Source organism: Orycteropus afer, unplaced genomic scaffold (assembly GCF_000298275.1).
Source record: "Orycteropus afer afer isolate SDZICR_OR568_19922 unplaced genomic scaffold, OryAfe1.0 scaffold00035, whole genome shotgun sequence".
Classification (NCBI taxonomy): Eukaryota; Metazoa; Chordata; class Mammalia; order Tubulidentata; family Orycteropodidae; genus Orycteropus; species Orycteropus afer.
The window spans coordinates 17126619-17140968 of record NW_006921622.1 but is presented as its reverse complement, the minus strand read 5'-3'; the positions used below and the strand labels follow the sequence as shown (position 1 = coordinate 17140968).

The 14350-nt window shown below is 41.0% G+C and overlaps 1 protein-coding gene across 1 annotated transcript in view; it reads right to left on the bottom strand.

The window, feature by feature from the left end:
* The window catches only part of GAD2 (glutamate decarboxylase 2), a 122900-nt gene that overhangs the window by 77889 nt on the left and 30661 nt on the right, over positions 1–14350 (bottom strand). Inside the window, exon 8 of the mRNA XM_007936379.2 lies at positions 9172–9251. Within this exon, the coding sequence (XP_007934570.1) occupies positions 9172–9251 (80 nt within the window). The remainder of the gene's footprint in view (positions 1–9171; positions 9252–14350) is intronic.

Sequence of the window (14350 nt, the reverse complement as noted above, 5' to 3'; positions counted from 1 at the left end):
TTTCAGAAGTGGGCGGCCTCTTCCTTCTTCCTAGTCTGTCTCAGTCTATAAACTGGCTGTTACCTATGCACCAGGTGCATCTCGCTGGGTTTTAACACCCACCATTCCATCTCCATTGCTCAACTGCAGGTCAGCCCACCATTCATCATCTCCCACTCACAATATTACAATAGCCACCAACTTCTAGTCTTTAACTCATATTTCACCCTACAGTTAAAATGACCTTCTAACACAAAAACTCAAAATACTTCGCTGATGTCCCATTGTCTTCAGCCTAAAGTTCAAACAGCTTAGCATGATTCATAAGGCCTTTCATGACCAGGACACTTTCACGACTAGTTGCCCTTGCAATATTTGTCAGTTCCTAGAACAAGTTAAGTTCTCTCTCACATCCATGGCTTCAAACATGCAGTGGCCTCTGCTTGGAACATTCTTCTTCGCTTCACTAATGTCTACCATCCTTCTTCTGGAAGCATGATTATACGTGTATCAGTAACAAGCTATACTTCCCCTATCATAGCATTTACTTTCCTGAAGAGTTATTGATTGTTTAAGGATCTGCCTTCTACACCCTATATCAAGCTTTGGAGGATCTGTGACTATGTCCACCTTGTTCACCACTGCGTTCTCAATCAAGACCACCACCTACAACCAAAAGACAGTTCATGGGGTCTCCACGTCTGTATGGAAACCTGGTTATCCTCTATATAAGATTAATTTTTTTCTCTTCCTCCCATGATGGAAGCTTTAGGAAACAACTTTTGGCTCAGTGGCTGTTATGAATTGAATTGTGTCCCCCAAAATATGTGTTGCAAACCTAACCCCTATACCTGTGGATGCAATTTAATGTAGTATAATGTAATGACTACAAATCACTTTCTATAATGCAATCTAATGGCATATTAATGAAGCCATACTAGAGTAGGATGTGCCTAAACCTCATTTTCAGAGTTATAAAAGAATAGATGAGACACGGAGACACGCATATACTGGGAAAGATAGATGGCGTGTGCGAATTGTCTATAAGCCAAGAGCTTCAAGGGAACAAGGAACCCTCAGGACTACAGACATGGAAAGAATTAACAGGCTGAGACCTTGATTTGGATTTTTAATCTCTAGAACTGGAAGAAAATACATTTCCATTCTTTAAAGACACTGACTTGTGGTAGTTGTTATAGAAGGACTAGAAGATCAAGAGGTCTGGTAGCATAGTGCCTAAAGCATTTGACTGCTAACCAGAAGGCTGGCGGTCCAAACCTACCAGCCATTCCTCGGAAGGAAGGTTGGGCAATCTACTTTCGTAGTGATACTGCCTCGGAAACCCAAGGAGGGGTCACTATGAGTCGGGTCTGACTCCACGGCAAATAACAACAACAACAACAGAAGATTAAGATGCTTGTTGTTGTTGTTGTTATGTGCCGTCGAGTCGGACCCGACTCATAGCGACCCCTCCTTGGGTTTCCGAGGCAGTATCACTACGGAAGTAGGATTGCCCAACCTTCCTTCCGAGGAGTGGCTGGTGGGTTTTAACCTCCATCCTTCTGGTTAGCAGTCAAGTGCCTTAGCCACTATGCTACCAGAGCTCCCAATTAAGATGGTAGTCTAATCCAATTCTGAAATACCACTCAATTTTTTTTCACAAATATTTATTTTCCATTAGACTCGGACTTGCCTTTTCTATCCTTGGACACATAAACACATCATTAATTTGGATTTCACTAATTCAAAATTTTAGACCCAATTATACTTGAGTGAAAATTCATTAACTTTATCACTGTGAATATTCAAAGTTTTGCTAACAAAGCAAAAGAACTCTTATGCTAGATCTTATGAAATCAAGGATTCATTTAGCATGTTCTCCTCTCTTGAATTTAATAATTAATTTTTGCATGATAGATAACTATTTCTAGTTATAATACTTCAAATTAAAATGTGAGCTGTGATGAACTGAGGTTCTCCATTACCTTATTTTACAAATTAGAATATATATAATAAAGTAAAAATTCCTTTTATTTTCAACTCTGAAAGAACTTATTCCAAACAAGTGGTGATTCATTATATGGATCCCTTTCTTAGTAGCCCCTGGTGGTGCAAATGGTTACCTGCTTGGCTGCTAACTGAAAGATTGGAGGTTTGAGGCCACCCAGAGATGCCTCAGAAGAGAAGCATGGTGATCAGCTATTGAAAAGCCTGTGGCGCACAGTTTACTCTGAAACATATGGGATTTCCATGATCTGGGATCGACTCAAGGACAACTGGTTTGGTTTGGTTTTGGTCTCATCATTCTAACTGAGAACCGTGCTTCAAATCAGTCTCCAAAGTGATCTCCTGTGATCTTCCCCCACCTATGGCTTTGGGCATGTTGCCAGAAAGTCACAGCCTATTCTCTTTTGCTGGGACATTTTCCTCCAAACGTGAGCTTTCTTTTAAGGCAGTGTCTGTAGAACAAGATAAAACCTGTCATCATGGTCACTGATAGGCTAATGTGCATGTAGAGTCTGAAAGAGTAATTACATGAAATGAAAGCCTGAAAGAGCAGTTTTAGGGTTCATGGTTTTAGAGGCCTGGATGAACCTTGCAAAAATACATTATGAAAAACAAGTAGGCGTACACCTTGTCAGACTTAAATGATTTCTGAACTGCACATGTGATTTTCTCAAGGACTGATAATAAAAACAAAATGGTTGCCATGAGTTTTTTTTTTTTTTTTTTTTTTAACTGATTCAGATGAGAACGGTGGCTACAAATGACTGTGCAAGGCCTTCCCCTTGACTCCTGACCCCAGACACTTCGATTGCACTTAAATCCATGAGGACCAGGCTCTCGGTACTAAACTCATGCTCTACCGATGATCTAAATTATCAATATAAAGTTAAAGAGTGCACGTAGCTACGAACACAGCTTTAATTTTTTCCAAACATTCTTCCACACAATTCTATTAAGGACAATAATTTGGCAAAAACTTTTGAAAGGCAATTTGGCCTTGTGTATCATGTCCTTTAAGAATATTCATATAGCTTAAGTTAGTGATCATACTAAGAAATAAATCATAGGTGGAGAATCACTGAACACATAAAAATATTTAATAACAGATGGAAAGGTTATTTACAATAGCAATATCAGAAATAGCAACATGTACAATACAAAAAATAAAAACAAAACTTGCTGCTGTCAATTCTGACTCATAGTGACACTGTAAGACAGAGTACAATTGCCCCATAGGGTTTCCAAGGCTGTATCTTTATAGAAGCAGACTGCTACATCTTTCTTCCATGGAGCACCTGGTGGTTTTGAACTGCCAACTTTTCAGTTAGCAGCCAAGTGCTTAACCACTGTATCACCAGCACTGCTTAACATGTACAATAAAATCAAAACCAAATTCACTGCCATCAATTCAATTCCAACTCATAGCAACCCCCAGTGGGTTTCCAAGGCTGTAAATCTTTACAGTACGGAAGACCCCTTCATCTTTCTCCCACAGAGCAAGTGGTGGGTTTGAAACACCAACTTTGTGGTTAGCAGTCAAATGCATTAACCACTATACCACCAGAGTTTCTTACATTAGGGGAGCAATATATTGCTCTGTGTTAGATATTATTCCTAGCATTTTATATTTGTCAACAAATTTCATCTTCATAAGAACTCTGTGAAGCTGGGGCTGCTACCTTTAACATTGAGGCATTGGGAGGCATTTGTTCAAACTAGTGCTGGAGCTGAGATGTGAAGTCAAGCAGTCTAGCTCCAGAGCCAGAACTCTAAAGTACAATAATAAATTCTGACAGTCACCCAATTGGCATGATACAGGTAAATGTGCTTTCAAGCGTTTGTAATAAAGAGGAAAAATATTTATGTTATCATGTCCAGTTAGAAGAAGAAACATAAGGAGAAACATTTAAGAAGGAAAAAAAGAATAAACCCCTGTGCTTGGAAAGAGACTCAAAAGTTTAGGTGCCAACATCGTAATTAGTGATGATCTTTGGGTGGAAGAACTATGATTTTTAAAAAAATGTTATGGTAAAATATGTAACTTATTTCTTTGAAAGTTCTCATTATGCTTTGTGCTCGCACCCACATTTCCTTCGATTTCCCTTCTCCTTATTTCATTTCACATTTCTGCCACACATTTTTTTTCTCCCAGGTCTTATTTCTCCCATGTTTTATTTCTTAAGGTTCCTAGATTATGCAAGTGATTTGTAATCAGCTACTAACATACAGATAGGTTGTTGGAACCCACCTAGTGGTGCTGTGGAAAAAAGGCCTGAAGATCTGCTTTTATGAAGATGATAGCCAAGAAAATCCAATGGAGCAGTTCTGCTTATCACGTGGGGCTGTTGTGAGTTGGAATTGACTAAATGGAGATAGTTTTTTTCTCTTTTTAAAATTTCTTAGTCCATGTTCTCTTTCCTGTTTTCTGTCTTTCTTTTACCTCCTGTACTGTTCCCTCCTCTCTCTATCCTCCTTATCCCATAACCTCAGGGACAGAAAGAGAAAAGCCTCCTAGCTCCCTCTTCCCTCTACACTCACCCAGGAGTTATAGGTGAGTGTTTATGTATGTGTGTGTGTGTGGGGGGGGAGGGCATAAGACAGTGGGTCATTTTCCAAAGAAATATTTTTTTTTAAGATTGCATTTAATTTCTCTAATGGCTTAATTAAATTCTTTGACTTTAAATTTTAAGGAGCTCTGGTGGCACTGTGGGTAAGACATTTGGCTGCTAACCAGAAGGTCAGTGGTTCAAACTCACCAGCTACTCCATGGGAGGAAGATGAGGTGATCTACTTCTGTAAATATTTACAGCCTTGGAAATCCAATGGAGTTTGCTATGAGTTGAAATTAACTTAATGGCAGTGGGGTTTTTGGCTAATTTAATTTTTCTAATGGCTTCTGTGATTGTTGAAATAAAATTCTTTGATTTAAAATTTTAAGGCCATCTGGTAGGAGCTCTGGTGTCATAGTGCCTAAGGCATTTGACTGTTAACCAGGAGGCTGGTGGTCCAACCTCACCAGCCACTCCTCGGAAGGAAGATTGGGCAATCTACTTCCATAGAGATACTGCCTTGGAAACCCAAGGAGGGGTTGCTATTAGTTGGAGTTGACTTGAGGACAGTGAGATTGGCGTTTTTGTTTTTTCTTTTCCTTTGGGGGTGAGGTAGTTGGTCATTGGTTGGGACTAGTAGACCATGTGATCCTCAGCCTAAATGACTATAGGACCAGAAGAACTAGATGGTGCTGGGCTACCACTGTCAACCACTCAGAGGGGTACTGGTGCAGGAGATCCTGGATAGAGTGGGAGAACAATGTGGAACAAAACTCAAAATCATAAAAAAAGAGACCAGGTTTGCTGGTCTGATAGAATCTGGTGACACCCCTGAGACTATGGTCCGTAGTTACCCTTCAGGTCTGGAACTGAACTTACTCCTGTGGCTTCCAGCCAAACAATAGGTATATAGGGTGATCATTTACATCAGGTAGATACATTCCCTGGAGCAGATCAATCGTGGGAGAACAGAAGGGCAGTGTTTGTACAGGGACATAGATGGGGGGAGGGGAGTGCCTGGGAGGCAAGAGGTAACTACCGGGAGAAAGTGGGAAGAGTGCTGTTACACTGTGGGGAATTCCAGTCAATGTCATGAAACAAAATGTGTATGAAGTACTGTATAGAAAATGAATTTGCTCTGTAAACAACACTTGTACCAAATTCCAAGTTCCTTACCTATTAACAGTTTGGCTACAGATAAAGAAAAAATTTAAAGTCATCTAAACTTTTATTCCTAGTGAACAATTTTTGTGGGGAGTGTTGTTAAATCGCAGTTCTTAAGTATCTGATAATCTTACAAATACAAGTCAATTGCTTTTTTAAAATGAGTTAACTTCCCTCCAATCCTTTATCATTTCATCCTGTCCTATTACTAAAGTCTCACCTGGCCTACATTAGACCTTAGACACTCTTTCTTTCCTCCTGAAATGTGGCTTCATTCAGTCCTTTTTGGATAAAAATGCTTTCAAGTTTCTCCTGTTTCCAAACCCATCTAACTCAAATGGTAAGTTTAGCTCGCCCCCCCCACCCCAAAAGGAACAAATAAAAAGTAATGTGTGTTCATTGTAAACAAATCAGGTACTACATAAAGATGCAAACAAGAATGTGGTGGGCCCCTACAGCCTCACCACCCAGAGGTAAACATAGTTATTAATCAGGTTTGTTTTCAGAGCTTTCAAAATCCCACATGTCCATTCCTCAGAGTTAAATATAGAATTGCCACAGGACCCAGCAATTCCACTCCTAGGTATATACCCAAAAGAACTGAAAGCAAGAACACAAACAGAAACCTGTACACCAATGTTCACTGCAGCATTTTCACAATAGCCAAAAGGTATGCCCATCGAAAGATGTGTCATCAATGTGTTACCATCCATACAATGGAGTATTAAGCATTTGACTGCTGCAGGGTAGTAAATTACTTAGTGTGGCTTTTCTAGCCATGAGTTTTTGTAAACTCTGTGGTGAAATTTGCTGTGAGAAACTAAGGAGCTCCTGATTGTAAAAGTTATCCACTTGGGGGTATTTCTGTTGGGCGCAATGGGTGCCACACAAAGCAATGTTCTGGGAGGTTCCTGCTCTCTCTCAGGTGCTTAGAATTCTGATGTTATGACTGGCTGATTTGACCACTCTGCCAGGCTCAAAAGGAGGCCTCCTAGAGGCAGAAGAAGTCTCTCTGACTGCTGGTTGAGGAAGACATGCTGCTGAAAGAGTCACGTGCTCCTGAAAGAGACACGCGCTGCTGGGAGAGATGCAAGACATGCATTGCTGAGTGAAACACCGAGGGACGCTCACTGTTGGGAGAGAGACTGTGGGCTGGGGACACTCACTTTTGGGAGAGAGACTATGGGCTGGGAGAGAGACTGAGTGTTTTTTCCTGAACTTGAATTGTAGCCTGATGCTTCCCTAATAAACCCTGTAATCTGTGAGTTCTGTGTGGCCAATGCAGTGAATTCTCGAACCCAGGAGAGAGGTGGTGGGTGCTTTGGGAGGAACGGTTGGTGACAGGGCTGGAGGGAGGCAGCATGTCTGGCCTTGCAGTAATAGGCCTTGGATTACTGATGGTGATCCTGTCTTCCTCTTGTGGAAGAGGTTAGAAGATGGGGCCTCCTTGTATTTTTAGCAACTGCTAACCAGAAGGCTGGTGGTTCAAACCCACCAGCCACTCCTCAGAAAGAAGGTTGGGCAATCTACTTCTATAGTGATACTGCCTTGGAAACCCAAGGAGGAGTCGCAATGAGTCAGGTTCAAGTGGACAGCAGTGAGTTTTGTTTTGGTTTGGTTAAAGAGAAATAAAGTTCTGACACATGATACAACTTGAATGAATCTTGAAACATTATGCAGAGTGAAATAAGTCAGACACTGAAGGACAATTCTGACTGGTCCCACTTATATGAAATATCTAGAATAAATAAAAGCACAGAGATCAAAATTTGTTAGTGGTTACCAGGGGTCAGTGGGAGATAGGTAGGTATCCCTTAAGGAGTATGACTTTCAGTTAAAGGTGATGAAAATATTTGGGACAGATGATGAAGGTTGTACAACATGGTGAACATAATTAATGTCACTGAATTAAACATGTAAAAATGGTTGAAACATCACGTTTTGTTATATAATTTTACCACACACATTAAAAAAAAACAACAACGTATGTCCAACCTTGTTTCACATGGCTCCCTCCCCTACTCCACCACCTCTGGTCCAGCTCAACTCCTCGAGCCCCACAACTGAGTGTTCATTCCTATTTCTATGTCTTTGTTCTTGATATTCCATTATATGTAATTGCTCCATTTTAACCTCCACACATCCAATTCATTCTGAATTCTAAAAATCTAGCTCAAGTCCCACCTGCCCTATGAAGCCCTCCAGGTCCTACCAATATACAGAATGTGTATTGCGTGTGCCATGCAATTCAACTATAAAACTATCTTCTTTTGATGTTACTGTGTCTCCCTCCTGGACTATACACTGTCAGGGACCTGGGATTATGCCTTATGCTTTTCTGGAGCCATGTTCCGAATACATGGTAGACAGTCAGGAAATATCTAATAAATTTGATTACATAAATAATTAATTGAGTGGCTTTTTTAATTTAGTGAAAGTTCTTACTCGATTCTTTAAAAGACTAAATCTAATTCTTTAGAAGTTTTAGGCCAATCCAAAAGGAACCCTGGTGGCACAATGGGTAACCGTTCAGCTGCTAATAGAAAGGTCTGTTGTTCAAACCTACCAGCAGCTTTGTGGGAGAAAGATGAGGCAGTCTGCTTTCATAAAAGAAGTACAGCCTTGGAAACCCTATGGGGCAGTTCTACTGTATCTTGTACAGTTGCAATGAGTCAGAATTGACTTGACAGCAACAGGTTTGGTTTGTTTTGCTTTAGGCCTATCCAAAAACCAAACTCATTGCTGTCAAGTTGATTCTGCCCCATGGTGACCCCATGTGGTACAGAGTAGAACTGCACTCCATAGGTTTTTCTTGGCTGTAATCTTTAAAAGCAGCAGATTGCCAGGCCTTTCTTCCATGGCATCTCTGAGTAAATTTGATTATTAGTCAAGCACAAAACATTTGTGCTACCTTCTAGGCCTATAGGTCACTGATAATTCACATGGATATCCTGAAAATGTTTTTAAATTCTCTCCCTCAAACGACCACATCTATTCCTGTAGTGCCTGTGTAGTCTAGGTGCCAGTGAAGACAGGGATCTTTCCCAAGGGAGCTCTTTGCTTCCGGTGCAAAGTGGACGTGTTGCTGGGACATTATTTACTCCCTGCTCACTAAACTGTCCCCCCTCCTATAATCATCTCATCAGGTTTACACAATCCAAGATGCTGACTGTGATGCTACTTCATAAATCAGTGACCAAATTGCCTGTTGTTGCTAAAGTGTCCAGGTGATGAATGTCTTTCTGCATCTTCTTAGTACAGAATATGTTGATTGATTTAAGAAAGGTTCAGATTCAGTCAAGGGCTGTGAAGGGCTCCCTGACACTGAGGACTAAACATCTGAGGACTGTGAACCCATGTTATAAAGAATCAGCTACTAGCAGTACAGGGGTAGAGGCATGCTCGCTGCCTCAAAGTTGTATTTGTGCAGAATTTGTAAATGTCTAACTAAGGGTTGGGGGTTTACACTTACCTCTCATCACATTTAATCAGAATCACGCTGTCCGTTCCAATTCCTAAGGCTGCGGCTCCCTTCTTGAGCGAAAAATGACTCTATAAAAAGCATATTTATAATCAGTTGCATATAAAGTCAAGATCCATTCTCTTAGCTGTTTTTTGTTTTGTTTAAAACCCTTTTTTCTCCTTCTATTTTTCAATCTGTCACTTCAAAGCCTCGGTTGCTGAGAGAAGGTGGTATCCATTTCTTGTGCTTCTTGAAGGAAGATTACAAAGGACTAGGAATTGTAAAGGAGTCCCTGGATGGTACAAATGGCTAAGAACTGAGCTACTAACCAAAAGAGGGGTTGTTCGAATCCACCCGAGGTGCCTCGGAAGAAAAGCTTGGCTATCTACTTCTGAAAACTCACAGCCACTGAAAACTCTATAGAGCACTGTGCTACTCTGACAAATGGGGTCACCATGTACTGGAATTGACCAGTTGGCAACTGGTTTGTTTTTTGGTTTTAGGGAATTGCAGATCAACCTGATACCCCAACCCCACACAGTAACTCCAAGGCAATTTTACATAGAAGACATAATATTGTGTTAACAACCTCCAGCAGCTATGTACCGTATGTCTCCCAGACCTACATTATTTAGTTTATACTTAGTGTCTGAGGAGTTCAGTGAATTGTGTGCCCTCAACTAAGAGAAGTTGGTCTTAAATCCAGCACCTTCATTCCAGAGTTGTTGTGCAGGTGGCTATCAACAGAGAAACCCCTCACCATGCTGGAGGAATGTTCTGGAAAGAGGTTTCAGTTATTAACGGTGGCAAAATGGCTTGTCTGTGCGTGGAGAGCAGGCCCTGGTGACAAACCAACAGTGGGAGAGACTAAATCTTTGTGTTCTTGGTTACTGATTTGGGGTAGGATTTTGAAGTCTCAATGGCTGTAATCACGGTGCAATTTGGAGCTCTGAGAAAGGCTAACCTAAGCCCAGCTGTACTGCATCTGCCCCTCAGACTCTCACTATTAACTACAGATCATTAAGCTGTCCAAAAGGAGAGCTGCTTCCTCAATTTACATCTCCAAAGTGTTCCTGACTGGAATTTTAAACTATGATTCCAAAGAGTATATTTTCTCTTCTAATGTACACTTTTGACTCATCTGAATTCTTAAGTATGCAGCATTGGGGGCTGGTGCATAATTAACAAGAAGAAATCACATTTATAACAATAGTAACTAAAGTAAACCAAAAAATTAGGCACTGAATAGAGAAGTTTAAAAGCCTGGTGTCACTCAAAGGAATGAGAAAATGCTATTAGCCTCATTTTACAACCTCAGAAAGACTGAGTGCACAAGTGTACCAAGATATCTGGAAACTAAGAGAGAAAGTGAAATAAGGCTAGGGTTTATAAAGATACACAACTTCCCCTACCAAGAAATAAATACAAACAAAAACATGTTCTTGCTTGCATACTTAAAATAGCCCCAGGCAACCTTGCCGAGCTCTAGTGGTGCAGTGGTTAAAGCACTGGGCTAATAACCAAAAGGTCAATGGTTTGAGCCCACTAGCTGTTCTGTGGGAGAAAGAGACACAGTCAGCTTCTTTCAAGATTTATAGCATTGGAAACCCTATGTCCTATAGTAGTGCTATCAGTCAGAATCAACTCGATGGCAGTGGGTTTGGTTTTTGGTTTGGGGTAACCTCAAAGAGGAGAAGCTCACAGGAAAATAGTACTAAGTCTCTGATTGCCAGGAGGGCACAGAGCAAAAAAGGCAGCTGTCCCTATTGAACAAGCACAAGCTACTCCAATTATGCCCCTCGGTGAATGCCTTTAAGTACTAAAAAGCAAAATGGCAAATTAGGGATAAATAAGAGATCTGTGCACCTGGTCAATGAGAGTAAGTATTCTTGTCTGGTCTTTAATGAAGAAGAATAGGGATTCTCAAATGAGGAGCAATTACCCGAGATAATTGATCACAGTACAAATGCCACAAATGTAAAGAAAAACATATGCCCAGATAGAAAGCTTAAGAATGGGGAACAGAGGTGACATGAGGCATGAAAAAGAAGATTAGGTACCAAACACTGAGTCTGTTGATATTTTCAGGAAAGGGAACAGAAAAATAGCTAAATGTTATCCACAAATAGCAAGGGACCCATGAGAGGAAGGAACTTGAAAGGGAAAATAAGAGACATGACCTAATGAGGAAGAAACAGTGAAAACAGCTTAAATGGTGCTGGTGAGATGACATTGGGGGGGGGGGGTTGTTTTTAATCCTTGGCACCATGTTTAGTAGAACTACTTGTTGATGAACCAGAGAAGCAGTCTCCAAAGAACAGCCTTCTGGATGGTGAAAAGCCTGGAAACCAGGTGTCTAGAAAAAACTCGGGGGGTGGGGAATGGTACAGAGGTAGAATTCTAGACTTCCATGTGAGAGACAAAGGTTCTAATCCTAACAAATGCACCTCATGTGAAGCCACCTCCCATTGGTCATTGGAGGCTCATGTCCTGCTATGATGCTAAATAGGTTTCAAAGGAGCTTCTAGACTAAGACAGACTAGGAAGGAAGGCCTGGAGATCTATTTTCAAAAATAGTCAGTGAAACCCTATGGGTCATAAGGGTCTGGTTTGCACAGAACCAGGCAGTGTTTCATTCTGTTGTGCACAGGGTTGCCATATATCAAGGGGCTGGCTCAATGGATGGTAACAGCAACAGAAAAAACTCAGGATGCTCAGTTATGAGCAGAGGGCATTAGAGACACATGGCATGGGTGGCTTCATATGTGAAGTGCTGTCCCAAGGCAGGGGGCAGGTGATTGGGAGATGAATAGACTAACCTGGGTGACTTCAGAGGCAAAACTATGAACAAAAATTGGAAGCTTCCAATTGGCACAATATAGTACATAAAAATCCTGTTCTATATCCTACTTTGGTGATTAGTCACTGGGGTCTTAAAAGCTTTTGAGTGGCCATCTAAGATGCAACTACTGGTCTCCTCTCATCTGGAGCAAAGAAGAGTGAAGAAAATCAAAGTCATTTGGAAACAATTATTTCAAAGATATGATGGACCACGAGGACCTCAGCCTTCATAACCCTGAGACCAGAAGAACTAGATGGTGCCCAGCTAATAATGCCAGCCACTCAGAAACAGATCAAAATTGAAGATCCTGGATAGAGTGGGAGGGAAAATGTGGAACAAAATTAAAAAAACACAAAAATGACCAGAATTACTGATCATATAGAGGCTGGTGGAATCCCTGAGACTATGGTCCTGGGTTATACTTCAGGCCTAGAAGTGGACTCACTACTATGGATTGGCTCTCACCTAACAGTAGAAAGACCTACAAGCAGAACACCTACCCTAGGGAGATGCACCCCTTAGATCAATTAGCCATGAGACATCAGGGGGCAGCATTCACATAGCAGGAAAGCTGGACAGACAGGAGTGGCATAGATAAGAAGGGCACAGGGAAGGGGTAGTCACAGGGAGGAGGGGAGGAGAGCTTTTTACAATTGGGGATTGTAATCAGGGCCATGAAATCAAACATGCATGAACTATTGAGAGTTAAATGAATCTTCTTTGTAAATGTGAACCCATATCACGATTAAAAAAAAGTTGGAAGATTCAAGGATTCAGATTTGTCCCCAAATAATAATGACTCTTCTAATAATCAGTTGTCCATCAATAGAATGGCTGAAGAATGAGCTAATGGGCAGCACCACACCTTTCCCCACCCTAATGTGGGAAAAATAATAGAACTTGGGCAGACTCTAATGCTTATTGATGACTATTAAATCATATTTCTATTTAAGGGTTATTGTTTTTGTCTTGTGTCATTGAGTTGATTCCAACTGATGGTGACCTCATGTGTTACAAAGTAGAACTGAGTTTCAGAGGGTTTTCTTGGCTATAACCTTTATGGAAATAGATCACCAGTCCTTTTCCTCTGTGGTGCTACTGGATGGGATCCTATGGCCAACTTTTTGATTACCAGATGAGCACAAACCATATGACCACTCAGTTACCTTTTGTGTGTGTGTGTGTGTGTGTGTATATATTAAATAAATAAAAATAATAAATAAATAAATAAATGGAACCCTGTGGCACAGTGGTTAAACCCTTGGCTGCTAACTGAAAGTTTGGCAGTTCAAACCCATCAGCTGCTCCTTGGGAGAACAATGTGACACTCTGCTTCCCTAAAGATTTACAGCCTTAGAAACCCTATGGAGCAGTTCTACTTTGTCCTCTAGGGTCGTTATGAGTAGGAATTAACTTAATGGCAATGAGTTTAGATACTAAAACCCATAGGATTTCCATTCCATACTAAATTAAAAAATCAAGGCTGAAGGAAGATTAATTTTTCTATTACTTTAAAAATATGTCATGGGAAATCTAGATACAGGCCACATGATTTGGCTTACACTTAGAATATATGCAAATAAGCATGGGGTATTATAGTTAGAAAATAATTGTAATTTAAAAAACTAAAGCAGAGGAGTTCTGGTAAGATGGCAAAATAGGCAAAAAGACCTCACAGACCCTCTTCAACAAAGAAAAGGGGAACCAATTCACATAGAAACAGAAGATAATCCTGGACCCTTGAACCTTGCAGGGAAGGATATAGAAGTAGACTAAACTCCAACTAGCAGAAGAATTTGCATGAAAACACCAAAAAAGGAGACATATGGAGCTGCAGTCTAGCAGCAATCCTGATGGCACAGACAGCTTGGATATTGCTGGGTGGTGGTAGGAGCTAAGAATAAACCTAAATATCAGCCCTGCCAGCCAGGGACTGTGCAGAGGATTGCTCTAGTGGCTGGGGAATAAAAGACGAAGTAGCAGCTAAGAAGAAGGTGGGCTGAGCTGTGGACTTTTGCCTGTCCGGAGGGTGCAGCCATTTTGAATGTTTACACGCAGCTTGATTGACCATTTTGGATATTTTAAGTGACAGCTTTCTCCAGATTTCAGGGACTTGAGAACAGGCTCTGCTTGCTGGGAACCGCAAAGACATCCCAGACTCACAGACTACTAGAAAGGTGCTACATTCCTCTTGTTACTTTTATGTCTCACACCCTCTTGGTGAATGGAGGTGCGGCCATCCCTCATTCCCACCCAACCTTCTAGGCTGGCAGGAATTCCATCCCAGTCTTTGTGCTCTGAGAGAGTCTGAGTGCCCTGCCCTGTCCAGATTTTTTTTTTTTTTTT